Source organism: Erythrolamprus reginae, chromosome 1 (assembly GCF_031021105.1).
Source record: "Erythrolamprus reginae isolate rEryReg1 chromosome 1, rEryReg1.hap1, whole genome shotgun sequence".
Taxonomy (NCBI): Eukaryota; Metazoa; Chordata; class Lepidosauria; order Squamata; family Dipsadidae; genus Erythrolamprus; species Erythrolamprus reginae.
The window spans coordinates 293,361,076-293,377,798 of NC_091950.1; the positions used below are offsets into that span (position 1 = coordinate 293,361,076).

Genomic DNA, 16,723 nt, shown 5'->3' on the forward strand with positions numbered 1-16,723 from the left:
AAGTTGATTTGAGACTGAGTTTCTGTATAGAGGTTTAAGCAATGGAGATAGATGCAAACAATTTTTTCAAACTTTTCTATTTTTAAGGAGCAGATCACACAAGAAGCCTTTCACTACTACCAGAAAGTATTTTTTTAAAAGAAGACAAACTCTGGAAATACTAGGAACCTGCAAACCATATATTCTGCCATTGAGATATGGTCCCAAAGGATACTTAATGGCTTTTAGAAAAATACTTGTTTGAAAAATGTTAAACACTTGGAACAAGAAGAGTGAAATGTTTCAATAGGAAGACACTCTCTTATACAAACACCTTCTCTTGAATCAAACACAAGAGTATCCACATTTGGATTCCTACATAATGATTTCAGTAAAAAGTAATTTTTAACATCCTTGAAAAGATAACAATGAACATTTGTCAGAAACTGACCCTGGCAGCAATATTACACAGAGTAATTAGTCTCTAATGATGTAGATCTGCTGTCAAATAAAGTTGCATTAAAAAAAAACCCACCTCACCAACCTTTCTCCAACTGTTATTGGCATCTGAAACATGCTTGGAACAGAAGAGATTAACACTTAGTGTTAAGGAAGAGGTTACTGTGCCTAGTGTGAAAGACTTTCCCTAGGAGCTAGGTTAATGCTACATAAACTTGCTTATTTCTTCTTTAAAAGTATTTTGAAAAATCAAAAAGTACTTTAAAAAGTACTTTAAAAATCAAAAGAAACTTTTGATTTATAGTTTATAATTTGTTGATAAGTGATAAAGCAAATCCAGTAAGAGCTTCCCTGAAAGAGCATGGAGAGAATATATAGAAATATAATTAGTTTTGAATGTTGATTTCCATTTTGAATTTATCTGTGCTTTCTTTTTCTAAATGTGGGGATTCAACATTTGGTGTTTTATTCTAAATAATAGGATAGAATTTTTCTTTTGTCCTTTCCTTTTTACCACCTTAATGTATGTCCTATGTTTGTTCCAGAGGCATCAGATTTTGAGGGCCTTATTATTATGGTAGAAAGAGATGGAGAAGGAGATGAATTCTAATACATCTAGAGCTATATTTTAAAATTAAATTGAAAATATTAGAAAATGCTACTACAGTTTATGAGAGTATAAAGCATTAGTACAAAGGAAACATACTGTATGTATTTTAAATAAAACCCTGTATTATATTGTGCAATAAAATACCATTATGTTTCTTTAAAAATACAATGCATATGCCTACATAAAATTGTAGGTCCTTCAGTGATTTTAATGTTTAGTAGGTTTTAATTGCAGATAAATAAATGGACAGAATTTTAAAATTACATGGGCATTTTTTAAAATATGAACTACTGTTTCTAAGTGTATTTCATAATGCATTTCTAAAGGAGAACTACTACTATGCCACATAAAGTGCAAAAATAAATTAGAACTTCCTTCAATTACCAAGAGCAGAGAAGATTGTAATTTTCCAGAGGTAAATGGTTCATTAAGAGGACTCATCAATTTAGAGAACAGAAGAATCAAGTTACCACGAACAATTTGGAACTTCACCAGAACCAACATTCGTAGAAAATATATTTGTTATGCAATATGATCTCTGTGGAGAATCTGTAATGTAGAGAGATTATTTCCTCTTTGAAGAATTTTTTTTTCTGTAGAGTAAGAAACAAATATATCTTAGCACTGCAATAAATTTCTTGGGCATCTTTTGCCAAATAATCCAGAAATCCAAAAATTATACTCACTCATTTTAAAATCAGATTTGTATAAACTCACATTGTGGCCAGTCATCTTTCAGATATATAAAATCCAAAATGGTTAACTGAAACTGAAGATCATCAATTTACATTATCTTCACTAAGACCCGGTAGAATATCGCAAGTAAAATATGTAAAATAATGTAGTAATGTATAATAATCAGGCAGAAATACTCATTATATTAAACAGAGATAAATTAAAACTAATGAAGTAAGTTGAACATTGATTAGTCCACTCTGGTATTTTGTAACACTGATATTTCGATTTGAGTTTGTTGGAGAAGCATCTCTTGTTTTCATTAAAAAAAATTACACCCCATGCACATTTTATAAATTGCATTTATATGCATCTCCTTCAAGAAAACCCAAGAGGCAGCCTAGATCAGCGATCCTTAAAAACACAATTTAACACCCCCTTCTCCCATTGGTAACACTGTCAAAATGTTTCTGTAACCTACTATTTTTTTAGCCTGTTTGGAATTAATTATTCTATCACTACTCTTAGTTTGTCACTTTTGTAGCACTGCCTGAGCTTCTCACACAATTATGTTTTAAAAAAAATTGAAAATATTACCCCCAAACAAAATATAGACCAATTCATAATGAAAGTCAAGTACAATGATGCAATGCTTCAGATTCAGTTCCGTACAGTTGCTTTGGAATGCATGGGGACACAAATGTAACAGATTTTGCAATTCTTTCAACCAGCTGCATGGTGCTCCCAAAGATGCAGTGTTTTAAAGAATTGTAGATAGATGTCACAATCATATCCCTCTTTTTGTGGAATTAAATCTGAGGCGCTAACAAGCAATATTGACCAAATTATTGCCATTTGAGAATCAGAGATGGCAAGCAAGTAAAATGAAAACAGGCAATTACATCTAAATACAATGTTCCCTTGATTTTCGCCGGGGATGCGTTCCGAGACTTCCTGCGAAAGTCGAATTTCCGCGAAGTAGAGATGCGGAATACACTATTTTTAGTTATGAACAGTATCACAAGCCTTCCCTTAACACTTTAAACCCCTAAAGTGCAATTTCCCATTCCCTTAGCAACCATTTAGATCATTACTCACCATGTTTATTTATTAAAATTTATTTAAAAAATATTTATAAAAGTCGGATGAAAGTTTGGCAATGACATATGACGTCATCGGGCAGGAAAAACCGTGGTATAGGGGAAAAACCCGCAAAGTATTTTTTAATTAATATTTTTGAAAAACCGTGGTATAGACTTTTCGCGAAGTTCGAACCCGCGAAAATCGAGGGAACACTGTATTCAGAAGCAGATAAATAGGCATTTTTTGCCTTTAGATATAAATGTGTAGTAATTCTTTCTAAAGAACCTCTTTATATCCAAAGTATTTGAGTAACTGAGATTAAATTGTAATACTTTGCTTAAAAATTCTCCCTTCGATGGGGAAGACTGGAATGGGAAAGGAGAGGAACAGAGAAAAGATGGTGAATTTTGTTTACAGTCAGTTATCAGGTTATGACCATTCACTTAGCAACCCTTCAAAGTATCTGTGCAGAATGAATATGAGTGAGCCTCATAATTCTGAGCAACTCTTTGGTCATGTGATTGCAGTGTGGGTGTTTGGCACCTGGTTTGTGATTATATTGCATTAAGCAATAGTCACATGATTGCAGTTTCTGATGTCCTCTGTTAGTTTTCCACAAGCAAAATGTCAAGGTTCCAAATAGCATCTGTAACTAAATCAGAGTCCGAGGCATATTGACCAAAGTCTCCAAATCAAACGATGGCTTTGCCCTGACAAAGACGATGTAGAAGTCAGAAGGAAATTTGGAAGCTGTGAAAACTTGAGGTCCTCATTTAATAACCTGCATGATACATGGGTCATGATGGAACCTGGGATGGCCAGCACTGCTGTTGCCAGTAGAAAACCTGTTTCAGAAGCTTTTGTAAATCAGTACAGGCTTTGCTATAGGAGCATAAATGTCATCTTAACCTTTTTGCAATAAAAACCTATCTTGGATAGCGACTCTTTTTATAAAGGGAAAAAACCCCCTCTTTTATTTGGAGAAAATCACATCTGGATAATATCCAGTTTATTTAGAGCTGAGTGAACTAAAGACAGTATGTGGGAATGAGCCTTGGTAATAATCTTGCAGAGTAATTAATTATTTGAGCCACTTAAATATTGCATCTAAGTACCTTGGAACACTCTTCAAAAGTAAAGATTAAGATACCGTAAATGCTAATAATGCCTTTCTGATAAGTTCATAATTTTTAATACGTTGCCTCGCACCTTTATTGTATTATGGCTGTTAACTAAATATTATAGAATTGCTATACAGTGATCCCCCGGTTATTGCGTTCCCGATCATTGCGAACGGGCTAATTTGCGATTTTGCAACCCGGAAGTAAAAACACCATCTGCGCATGCGCGCCCTTTTTTTCTATGGGCACGCATGCGTAGATGGTGCCGGGCAGATCAGCTGCTGGGCGGCTTCCCTGGGTCTTCCCCCTCTTGCTGGCGGGAGGGCGAAGCCCCCCCAGCACCCCGCTCGCCCGCCGTTCGCCCGGCCACCCGCCCTTCGCCCGCCCTTCGCCCGGCCACTCGCCGCTCGCCCGCCCTTCGCCTGGCCACCCGCCGTTCGCCCGCCATTTGCCGCTTGCCCGCCCTTCGCCCGGCCACCCGCCGTTCGCCCGGCTCGCCCACCCTTCGCCCGGCTCGCCCGCCCTTCGCCCGGGTTGGGGGCTCTGGGGTTGCTGGAAAGCCCCCCCAGGCCGGCTCCGATCTTTTAAAACAGGCGCGCGGCTTCTCCGCTGACTCCTGGCGAACTTCCCCGCTTTAGGAGTTAGCGGAGAAGCCGCGTGCCTGTTTTAAAAGATCGGAGCCGGCCTGGGGGGGCTTTCCAGCAACCCCCGAGCCCGGGTTGGGGGCTCGGGGGTTGCTGGAAAGCCTCCCCAGGCCAGCTCCGATCTTTTAAAACAGGCGCGCCGCTTCTCCGCTGACTCCTAAAGCGGGGAAGTTCGCCAGGAGTCAGCGGAGAAGCGGCGCGCCTGTTTTAAAACAATCGGAGCCGGCCTGGGGGATCGGAGCCGGCCTGGGGGGGCTTTCCCTTTCAGTTGGGAAGCCGCGCGGCGGGCGCGGCAGCAGCGAGGAGTTTGCGTGGGCGGCGGGGAAACCCCAATCTTCGGCTCCTCGCTGCTGGGAAGTAAAAACACCATCTGCGCATGCGCAGATGGTGTTTTTACTTCCGAAGCGCTACTTCGCGAAAACCCGCTCGTTGCAGGGGGTCCTGGAACGGAACCCTCGCAATGATCGGGGGATCACTGTACTATACTATACTAATTATAGTACAGTATTAATGATATATTATGGTAAAGTTGTGGGACCTTAGAATTCAGAAAGACAAGCATCTGCCGCACAACACCCAGGCTTAACAACTGAGAAGAAAAAAAAAGTTTGAATAACAGATTTGGAAATACCTGACAACAGAATAGAAGAGAAAGAACTGGGGAAAACCACAAAATACAAATATCTGCAAATAAAATGTGTGTAGCAGAAGAAAGTAAAGATAGCCTTAGTAGTAATAGGTGGCTTGTGTGCAATCCCAGAACAACTGGAATAATACTTGAACATCATTGGCATTGGCAAAAGCAGTCAATTGCAAAAGGCAGTGTTACTTGGAATAACTTATATCCTGCTCATGACACCTTTAGCACCATCAAACAAGAACATCTCTACCCAAGGTCCTTGGGAAAGACTCAATAAGTGGGATAAGAATGCCAAATCCAGTATAAACATCTGGCTGACTGCAACCAACCATAACAATAAGTTGGATTTAAAACATTCCAAATATGAAAGACCACTTTTGAATATTCTGAGCCTAGAACAAAATAAGATAACATGAGATTTTTGTGCTATATATTGTTTTGAATAATTCAATACCTTACAACTGGAAACAAAATATTTATTTTCTGATTACTGTAAAAATAATGTCAAATATTGCAGCAACACAGGAAAGAACGAGGAATCTTCTGTTAAAAGTCAGAAAACTCGATATTATATACTATGCTATGCATTTTACTTTAATATAAAATTAGCTACTTGTCACTGCTGAATTAATCTGAATTACTGCATTTGGCTTTTATTCAGGCCTCCCAAAAATCCATTAAAGTAAAATAATCAGTTTTTACTACCAAATTTTTTGCCACTACTGAAGGGTTACTTTGTTCTAAATTATTTCCTTCTAAAATACTTGTTAGACAAGTATTCCAAGTATATAGAATTCCACATACCAATGTGTATCAACTTGTGCATATTGCAATATGCTCTGAATATTTTGTATTTATTGCAATATTACATTAATCACTTTGAAGTGGTCATTTCTTTTTTAATGGTTTTTAAACAATACTATATTTGTTTATTTATTTTGCAAAAATAAGCTTTTGAAGCCATACGTTTTGACCGGTGGGACAGAAACCCTTTAAATGATTAGTAAGATATACTTGATTCTTTTTATACTGCTGGGAAATCAGAGTTCAAAAGATTACACACTGACTAGTGAAATTCTTGAAGTTCCAATGACTCTGTGAACACACTATGTTAGTAAGTGCTGAACTTTATTTCCATGTCATACATATTTCACATAGAAAATTGTGAAATGACAAATATGTCACAAGGGTCTGTCTTCAATTACAAAATCTTGCGATATATCCTAGCAACCTTTTTTATTATTAGGGTAGGAAATGGATTAGATGTACCAAATGGCTGTGAGTGAAATCCACTGGATATGTCCACATCGCTGAAACTGTCTTGTAATAGTCATCAACTCATCTCTTTTGTAGCAGTAGTTATTGTAGTGCCTTCTTCAGTTGCACAGCTAGCTCCTTTATAACTATACAAATTGTATCTTTGGATCTTGAGAAGCAGTTCTTCCTGACAAGTAATGGAAAAATTAGTTCTTGCCAATTAAAATGTCTATTCCTGACAAATACCAATCTGTCTGGAAGGAACGGTGGCATTTATATCAATAGAAAAACCGACCCGCTTTTACAAGGCTACAAAACTAATGTTTAAAAATGCAACTGGTTTATCAGGTCAAAAAGGCCACCGAGGCTAACTCTGTCATCAGAATCAATACAGCAGTCATTTTCAATTTTCTGGTGTTGAAGCTGGATGCTGATTGCACTAAGGCAAACATACTTCCCTATTCCCCGAGTGAAAATGCTAGAAAAGGAAAGTCCATATGGCATATTATTTCAAGCCCAAGTCATTAAAAGTATCAGAGATTTCAGTGTTGACCTGTGCTGAGGTGCTAGCTGGTAAGACATTCAGGAAAATGTTATACTGTTGGTCAATTCCGAGGTAACTGTCACTCATAAGGTACAAAGTGTAGATATATCTGGAAGAGAGGAAAGGACATTTGGTTTTCGTTTCCAAATCAATCTTCTTTCAAAATAATAATTTAAAAACCCAAGCTACATCTTACCTTCCAGGAATTTCTGGGGTATAAAAAGCAACTGAGATCACATTCTGATTTCTGACATAGCCCACTCTTTTCAGAGCCACCAGCTCTTTCTTGTCTATTTCTCCTAGGATCACAAACCATCCCTCATCCTTGGCTTTAGGGAATCGAGGTGCAATTGCTTTGGTGTCTTGTTTGCCCTGAAAGAAAATATAACTTAAGACTATCGTCTACATAAATCTATTCTCCATATTAAAATGTAAAATACAGAAATGGCTGTTCTTCAGGAATGCTGGCTATCTTTGATATGAAAAATAGACAATTTCTCATATCAGGAAACTGATATGAGGCTAGGAAACTACTGTTACTTCAGTTATTAAAGGATGAATTCAAGAAAAATTGTATGTATTGTCAGTTTTTGAAAAAAGCCAATTTTTTCTCTCTCATAAAAATGATAGCATAACCATCGGCGTAGATTTCATAGTATTTCAGAAAAATAGATAATTTATATGCATAATTAAATGTATTATTAAATAAATGTGATAGGTTTAGTTGTCTTATGTCAATTTAATTTACCATTTTAGAGGTTTATTTTCCCCCTTTTGTTTGTTTTTGATATTCTAACTTAATAACTAATTAATTTGTTGAGTGTGTTATGTATTACTTTCTTAATTTGCTTTGGTACATTGTTTTCCTGTTTCTTTTCAAACACTGTAATAACATTATTTTTTTAAAAAAAATACATAAAATGATCCACATACTTATTTGACACTATTTTTTTCAAAACAGTGTGAAGGAATGGAACCAGATGGAGTAAAATAGGACTCAATTATCCAATCATCACCTTTTGCACAACTGATAATAAATAAACTTGTTAATAGAAAAAATCAGCCATATAACAGCAAAAAAGTAATCATATAAAACTAATTTGCTATAAGTCTACTATAATTACTCTAAAATACACAGTACATTGGAAAAAATAAAAATGGGTATTAAGCAGTACCCTAGGATACCTTACCTTGATAAAACCAGTATGCAATCTACGCAAGTTAATCTGAAGAACATATTCTTGATCTGCATGTATTTTCATCCATTTTTTATCATCCCGAATGTTTACTGACAACATTGGAACAATCATTTCTTTTTGTTCATGGACTGTGTCATCCCAGCAACCTTTAATAATCATACTAATCTGTATATCTGGCAAATGGGACAAGTAATGCCAAGCCTGTGAAAAGAACAAAAAGCAAGAAGATAAACAAACTTTTCCAGTTATTGCAATTTTAACAAAACTCAAATAATTATAATCAATATTCTGTGCTTTGGCTACTTCTATCCAAGTAAGCATGGAACTACTCAGGTATTCAGATACAATGGCTCATCATTACAACATTACAACATTACAAGTCCCCAACATGTGATCATCATTGGCAATCTTCCTTACTGGCAACCCATAAACAAGTCAATAGGAAAGATGGCAGGGAAGACTGCAAGTCACTTTCTTAAGTTGCTGTGCTGATTTTTTCCCTGAGGAGCCCCATTACAGAGTAACAGATCTCCTAAGGATCTTACACTCCATGTTCCTCCTGTCTATGGGCTTTGGCTTGTTTTGCCTGTGGCCCTTGCCCAGCTAAATTTCCTAGCGCCTACCTATGGGCTTCATCCACTTGTCTCTTCTTCCCAGGCCTGCCCATAGTATCCTTGACTCAGTGCTGCTTGCCTGGGACTTCTACTTTTTCCTGTTGAATAACCTGTCTGGTCTATAGGCTACAGTGACAATTGCTGAGCGACCCAGTCACATGACACAAACGTTATGATTTCATCACTTAGCAATGGCAATCCCAGCCCCAATTGCCATCCTAACCTGAGAACTATCTCTAATGCTGGCTATGTTTGATAAGTCAACCCTCCATACATGTTGTGGTTGGCTTCAGGCCAGCTCCTATGGCTGCTGCTTTTGACTCAGAGGAGTTGGAACCATCTGCTCATAGAAGACCCATCTGGCTGGAGAAGGAATCAGATAGTGAACCAGAAGGAGAAAGGGATGAGAAAAGGGTTGGAGACGAAGAGAGGGAAATGGAACCGGTCTGATCTCCAGCCAGAGTTTCATCTGAGTCAGACGGGGATGAAATAATGGAAAATCCTATTGTCCAAGTAAGGAGAATGCTGGGACGCGAAGAGCAGCTGCACAAACGCAGAAACAGATTCTAAGTCACAGGTGTTAAGAATTAATGATGCTGCCACAGCCTTGAAAAAGGGGAGGTTTGCAGCTAACGGTGTGGGAATTTATCATTCAGTTTTTGGAGAAAGACTTTGATGAATTGTGGCTTTCGTGTTTGCTGTGGATATCTTTGGACATTCTGACATTCAAGCCGTGAGTTATTTGACTGACGTAAACCAGAAAAGCTTCTGTGCTGACTTGAATGATTAACTCTGACCTGTTGGACTCATAAACTAACATTACTCCAGCAGATGCCAAAGCTTGCAATTTTCTGTACATAAAGAGAACCTCTTTGCTTCCTTTTTACAAGCCTGCGAGTGTGTATGTTTGATTAATTACTTCATTTCTGCCAGGTTAATTTTGGTTAATTATTTCATTTCTGCCAGGCAGAACAATACATGTAGATTCCTTAGAGGATCCAACTATCTTTGCACCACATATAACAAAACAGTTTTTGTTAAAATGTCTGTTTTTTTAACTGATCAATTTTCTTTAATGCTGATTGCTTTTGCTATCTCATTGTTTTTGCTATCAACAGAAAAAGGGTTAGCGTACAAATGATTTTCCCTGAAACTGTAATCAGTGTAATAACAATAGTAAATTTTATAGATATTATATTGATCCTCAAGTTACTAATTATCCTCCAAACTTCATTTGGACTTCTAGTGCTGAAGTCTTGTATTCATTTTCTCATTTAAGAAGGCTTTCTGAAGAAGTCTGTTTATTGCTACTTTCCAACAATTTGGTTTCAGAAAAAATTATCCTGTAATCTACAACTCTTATATTGTAAAAACATGCACCACTCAACTTGATCAGGGGAAAACAATAGACGCAATCTACATAGACTTTGATTCAGTAGTTCACGACAAACTACTTCTAAAACTAAAATCCTATGGCATCTCTGGACCACTACATGATTGGATAATAACGTTCCTGTGTAACAGACAACAAGTGGTAAAAATAGGAAGTGCCATATCTAATCCTGCTCCTGTCAACAGTAGTGTCCCTCAAGGCAGTGTGTTGGACCAACACTCTTCATACATGGACCAACACTCTTTATTCTCTACATAAATGATCTTTGTGATCACATTAGAGGCAACTATGTTCTCTTTGCTGATGATGTTAAACTCTTTAATACCATCAACAATGCTGCTACCCTTCAAAAGGACCTTGATCATTTAGCTGAATGGTCAAACAACTGGCAACTTCAAATCTTAACCAACAGGTGTTCTGTCTTGCACATTGGCAAAAAGAATCAGAATGCAAAATACAAACTTGGAAGAATGACCGTCACTCTGTCACTCTCGTTGGAGTACTCATATCCAACAACCTTAGTGCTACAGCCCACTGTAACAACATTGCCAAAAAAGTACTAAGAATTCTTAATCTAATCTTAGGTAATTTCTTCTCTGGCAAAATTGCACTGCTAACAAGAGCATACAAAACATTTATTAGACCAATTCTAGAATACAGCTCACCAGTCTGGAATCCACATTGCATATCAGACACTAATACTTCTGAAATATTTTGAGAGAGTCCAGAAATATTTCACAAGAAGGGTCCTTCACTCTTCCACTCACAACAAAATACTTTATTCCACCAGACTTGAAATACTGCAATTAAACAATTTACAATTATGTCGCCTTCAATCTGATCTAACTGTACTTCACAAAATCATATACCAAAATGTCATTCCTGTTAATGACTACTTCACTTTCAACCAATACACGAGCATGTAATAAATTCAAGCTAAATGTAAACCGCTCTAAATGTGACTGCAGAAAATACAACTTCAGCAATTGAGTGATCAATGCCTGGAATACATTACCTGACCGTGGTTTCTTCCCCAAACCCCAAAAACTTTAACCTTAGATTGTCTACAGTTGACCTCTCCCCATTTCTAAGAGGTCTGTAAGGGGCATGTATAAGTGCACCATTGTGCCTACCATCACTGTTCCTTCTAAGGTGTGCGGCTGTGTGGCCGCATGGCCAAAAATGAACCACTGTGCAGCATTTTCCAACGCTGCGTGGCAGAGCCAGGCGCAGTTTTCCCCTGCTTTACAGATACAACTGGCAACCAAGCTGTCGGGCAGGGAGAAATCCCCGTAGGTCAGAGCCCACCCAGCTTCTCTGGCTCTCCGGACCATGATCACCCATGCCAATCCTCCGTTTGCTCTTTCTTCTTTACCTCTTTACCTCGTGCAGCCAGCAGCAGCATGTAGGAAGAAAAAGCACAGACATCGCTCCGATCCCTTCTGGCTGGGATGGTGGGTGGGGGCTCCCCGCACCTCTTCTTTCCAGGGCCATATGGGTGCTCCAGAGCCGCAGCCTCCATGGGGCCCTGGAAAGAAGAGGTGCGGGGAGCCCCCACCCACCATCCCCGGCTTGAAGGGATTGGAGTGATGTCTGCATTTCCCCCCCCCCTCCTTCTACATGCTGCTTCTGGCTGCACGAGGTAAAGAGGGGGGTAGTGAGAGAGAGAGGGAATGTGAGAAAGAGAAAAGGAGAAAGAAAAATGAAAAAATGATGAAGGGAGAAGAAGAACAAACAAATGAGAGAGAGAAGGGAAGGGAAGGAAAAAGAGAGGGAGAGGGAAGAGAAAAATAGAAATGAAAGGGAGAGAGGGAGAGAGAAATGAGAACAAAAAGAGGAGAAAAAGAGAAAAAAGAGAAAAATGATGGAGGCAGAGAATGAGAAGAAAAAGAGAAAAACAAAAAAGAGACAGAAGTGACTCTTGATGGTAATCATGGTAAAAAGCACCCAAATAAGAAGAAAGAAAAATATAGGAAATAGAGGCAAGGGAGACAGAAATGAGAGAAAGATATATATATCAAAATATAACATGGGGCAAAACCCGAACTCAGAACAATCTACATACATATACCTGTGAAAATCTACGAAAACATATACAGTGATACCTCAAGATACGAACCCGTCTTACGAACAACTCGTGATACGAACCCGAGGTTCAGAAATTTTTTGCCTCTTCTTACGAACTTTTTTCGAGTTACGAACCGGTGTTCGGAGACTGCTGGGAAGCCGCACGGCTGTTTTAAAAGGTGACAGCCGGGCGGCGGGGCTTCCCAGCACCCCCCCCGAACCCCGAACCCGGAAGTTCGGCACAAGTTCGGGGTTCGGGGGGGTGCTGGGAAGCCCCCCAGGCCGGCTGCGACCTTTTAAAACAGCCGCGCCACTTCCCATCTGTCTCCTGAAGCCGAACGGCAAAGCCGGACTTCCGCGTTCGGCTTCAGGAGACAGATGGGAAGCGGCGCGGCTCTTTTAAAAGGTCGCAGCCGGCCTGGGGGGCTTCCCAGCACCCCCCCCCCGAACCCCAATCCGGAAGTTCGGCAAAAGTTCGGGGTTCGGGAGGTTGCTGGGAAGCCCCCCAGCCCGGCAGTCACCTTTTAAAACAGCCGGGCGGCTTTCCAGCAGCCTCCCGAAGCCGAACAAACACGAACTTCCGTGTTCGGCGTTCGGAGGCTGCTGGAAAGTCCTACTTCTCCCCCCCAGCCAAAACCCCAAAGCCTGTTTGCTGCCACACGATTTAGCCAGGACAGGAGCGAAGTGACGTGGAGGAATGGGGAGCTGAAACCGGGCGGTTTCAGCTTTCCATCCCTTCACATCACTTCGCCGCTAAATCGTGTGGCAGCAAACATGCTTTGGGGTTTTGGCTGGGGGGGAGAAGTAGGACCTTCCTAACTCCCTCCCCCCCAGCCAAAACCCCAAAGCCTGTTTGCTGCCACACGATTTACCCAGGACAGGATCGAAGTGACGTGGAGGATTGGGGAGCTGAAACCGGGTGGTTTCAGCTTTCCATCCCTTCACGTCCCTTCACCGCTAAATCGTGTGGCAGCAAACATGCTTTGGGGATTTGGCTGGGGGGGGAGAAGAAGTAGGACCTTCCTAACTCCCTCCCCCCCAGCCAAACCCCCAAAGCATGTTTGCTGCCACACGATTTAGCGGCGAAGTGACGTGGGTGGATGGAAAGCTGAAACCGGGTTGTTTCAGCTTTCCATCCCTTCACGTCCCTTCGCCGCTAAATCGTGTGGCAGCAAACATGCTTTGGGGAGTTGGCTGGGGGAGAGAAGAAGTAGGACCTTCCTAACTCCCTCCCCCCCAGCCAAAACCCCAAAGCATGTTTGCTGCCACACGATTTAGCGGCGAAGTGACGTGAAGGGATGGAAAGCGGAAACCGCCCGGTTTCAGCTCCCCATTCCTCCACGTCACTTCGCTCCTGTCCTGGCTAAATCGTGTGGCAGCAAACAGGCTTTGGGGTTTTGGCTGGGGGGGAGGGAGTTAGGAAGGTCCTACTGCTTCCTCCCCAGCCAAAAACACAAAGCCAGGCAGCCTCCAGCCGCCAAAGGAGCCTCCTGATTCTCCCCGCTTCTCTGTCCCGCTCATTACCCGTGTCCGGCAGAAGCTGCTGCCCGATTGCTCTTAGCCGGTGGGATGCAAAGTGCTGGGGTGGGAGGGTGTCCTGACAGCCCCCCCACCCCAATGCGAGCGGCGGGGAGTCACCCATGGCCGGCAGAAGATCGCTCTTGCTGACCTGATGCCTCACGGTGAAGCCGGGCAAGAGCGATCTTCTGCCGGCCATGGGCGACTCCCCGCCGCTCGCCCATGGCCAGCAGAAGATCGCTCTTGCCCGGCTTCCCCGCGAGGCATCAGGTCAGCATTCTGGATGGGCGGGCGGCGGGCGAGGATGGGGGAAGCCTCGCAGGGAAGCCGGGCAAGAGAGATCTTCTGCCGGCCATGGGCGACTCCCTGCCGCTCGCCCATGGCTGGCAGAAGATCGCTCTTGCCCGGCTTCCCCGCGAGGCAGCAGGTCAGCATCCTCGGCGGGCGAGCGGCGGGGAAACCGGTGGCTGTGGCAGCTGCTGCAAGAGGCTTCCCCGCCTCCTCAAAGCAGCCTCCCAAACCCGAACTTTCGCTGAGAAGCCCCGCCGCCCGGCTGTCACCTTTTAAAACAGCCGGGGGGCTTCTCAGCAGCCTCCCAACGCCGAAGCCCCCAGGCTGTTTTAAAAGGTGACAGCCGGGCGGCAGCGGTTTTTTGCGGGTTTTTTTTGTTGTTGCACGGATTAATTGACTTTACATTGTTTCCTATGGGAAACAATGTTTCGTCTTACGAACCTTTCGTCTTACGAACCTCCTCCTTGCACCAATTAAGTTCGTATCATGAGGTATTACTGTATATATATATGTATAGATAAATCTACGAAAACAAACAAATATATATATATATATATATATATCGAGAGAGAGAGAGAGAGAGAAGAGAGAAACAAATGAGAGAAAGGGAGAGAAAGAAAAAGGGAGAGGGAGAGGAAAGAGAGAAAAACAGAAATGAAAGTGAAAGAAATGAGAGCAAAAAGGGAGGAGAAACAAATGAGAGAGAAAAGGGGGAGAGAGAGGGAGAGGCATACAGAAATGAGAGACTTGGGAAAGAATGAGAGAGAGGGAAAAGAGCGAAAAGAGAGAAGTGGAAAGGAAGGAAGGAAGGAGGGAGGGAAGGAAGGAAGGAAGGAGAAATGGAGGGAACAAGGAAGGAAGGAAAGAAAGAAGGAAGGAAGGAAGGAGAAATGGAGGGAACAAGGAAGAAAGGAAGGAGGAAGAATGAAATGAATGGAGGGACGGAGGAAGGAAGGACTTTGCTAGAAAAATAAAGGGGTTATTGGACCAAACTTTGGACATTTGACAACTAGTCCATAATTATAACATTGGCAATATCCCAGGGTTATGTAAACATCTTTTGGGATCTTCTGACAAGCAATTGCAGGAATTTTCTTAACGACTGTGGCAATAAAGGTGGTAAGTAAGGCAGAACTCACTTAATAACCATCTTACTCAGAAGATAGAAACGTTGGCCTCCATTGGGGTCAGAACAGAAGTTGAGGATTATCTGTCTGACTAGTGTACTCTTTTAGAAGCAGATCAGGAGTCAATTTTGAAGCTGCACAGAAAGCATCTAGGGGGGAAGGCAGGTTGTCCTCGACCTACAACGGTTCATTTACTGACCATTCAAAGTTGCAACAGCCCTAAAAAAGTGACTTATGCTCCTTTTTCACACTTACAACCTTTGCAGCAGCCCCACGATTGAGTGATCAAAACTTGGCCGCCATTTAATATTTATGACCGTTGCTGTGTCCTGAGATCATGTCATCCCCTTTTGCGACCATCTCACAAGCAAAGACAATGGAAGAGGGAGGGAGAAGCCAGATTCACTTAACGACTGCGTTTCCAACCGATCCACGCCCAGGCATGAAAATGTGCCGTTCAGACATTATACTTTTCCGCCCACACCAAAAAAAATTTAGAGGGAACATTGCCTACCATCCCTGTCCTCCTGTCCTTTTTATCATTACTTTTTACTTAAGTTATGTTTATGCAAGCTACAAATAAATAGTACTTTCAATTCCTGTAGTGAAAGAAGCTACTGTCTATAGAAGCTCCCCCATATTTTCATTGACAAATTCTTTTCAGCTCCCAAGGTGACAGACCCATGTTGTTGAAATATGTAATAATAATGTTAGGCTGTCATTGGCCCAGAAAAAGTGCACCAAAACAACATTAACAAGATCCTGAATGCCCCCCAAATGACTCATTGGATATCAACATGCCTGCAGGCATTTCTGTTAGTGCTTTTCTGGGATTCTCCCTCCCCCACTTCTCCTTTTTTAGTTGTTAACATAGACTCCAGCAAGCTAAGAAGCAATGCAAAAACCTCCAGCATAACCTCTATTCTTGCAAATCGAGATTCGACTACTGTAACGCTCTCTACATGGGGCTACCTTTGAAAAGTGTTCGGAAACTTCAGATCGTGCAGAATGCAGCTGCGAGAGCAGTCCTGGGCTTACCTAGGTATGCCCATGTTTCACCATCACTCCGCAGTCTGCATTGGCTGCCGATCAATTTCCGGTCACAATTCAAAGTGTTGGTTATGACCTTTAAAGCCCTTCATGGCATCGGACCAGAATATCTCCGAGACCGCCTTCTGCTGCACGAATCCCAGCGACCGATTAGGTCCCACAGAGTGGGCCTTCTCCGGGTCCCATCAACTAAACAATGTCAGTTGGCGGGCCCCAGGGGAAGAGCCTTCTCTGTGGCGGCCCCAGCCCTCTGGAACCAACTCCCCCCGGAGATTAGAACTGCCCCTACTCTCCCTGCCTTCCGTAAAGCTCTTAAAACCCACCTTTGTCGTCAGGCATGGGGGAACTGAAACACCTCCCCCGGCCACGTACAATTTATGTATGGTATGTTTGTGTGTGTGCTTGTTAATATAGTGGGGTTCTTTTTAAAACTATTTTAAATACTTAAATTT

The 16,723-nt window shown here is 41.7% G+C and overlaps 1 protein-coding gene across 1 annotated transcript in view; it reads right to left on the reverse strand.

The window, feature by feature from the left end:
* Positions 1-6,322: 6,322 nt before the first annotated feature.
* Positions 6,323-16,723, reverse strand: part of ASCC3 (activating signal cointegrator 1 complex subunit 3) — a 285,972-nt gene continuing 275,571 nt past the window's right edge. The window contains exons 40-43 of the mRNA XM_070733271.1: positions 8,203-8,412; positions 7,209-7,384; positions 7,022-7,121; positions 6,323-6,655 (exon numbers count right to left, since the gene is read on the reverse strand). Coding sequence (XP_070589372.1) covers positions 6,545-6,655; positions 7,022-7,121; positions 7,209-7,384; positions 8,203-8,412 — 597 coding nt within the window. The 3' untranslated portion in view covers positions 6,323-6,544. The remainder of the gene's footprint in view (positions 6,656-7,021; positions 7,122-7,208; positions 7,385-8,202; positions 8,413-16,723) is intronic.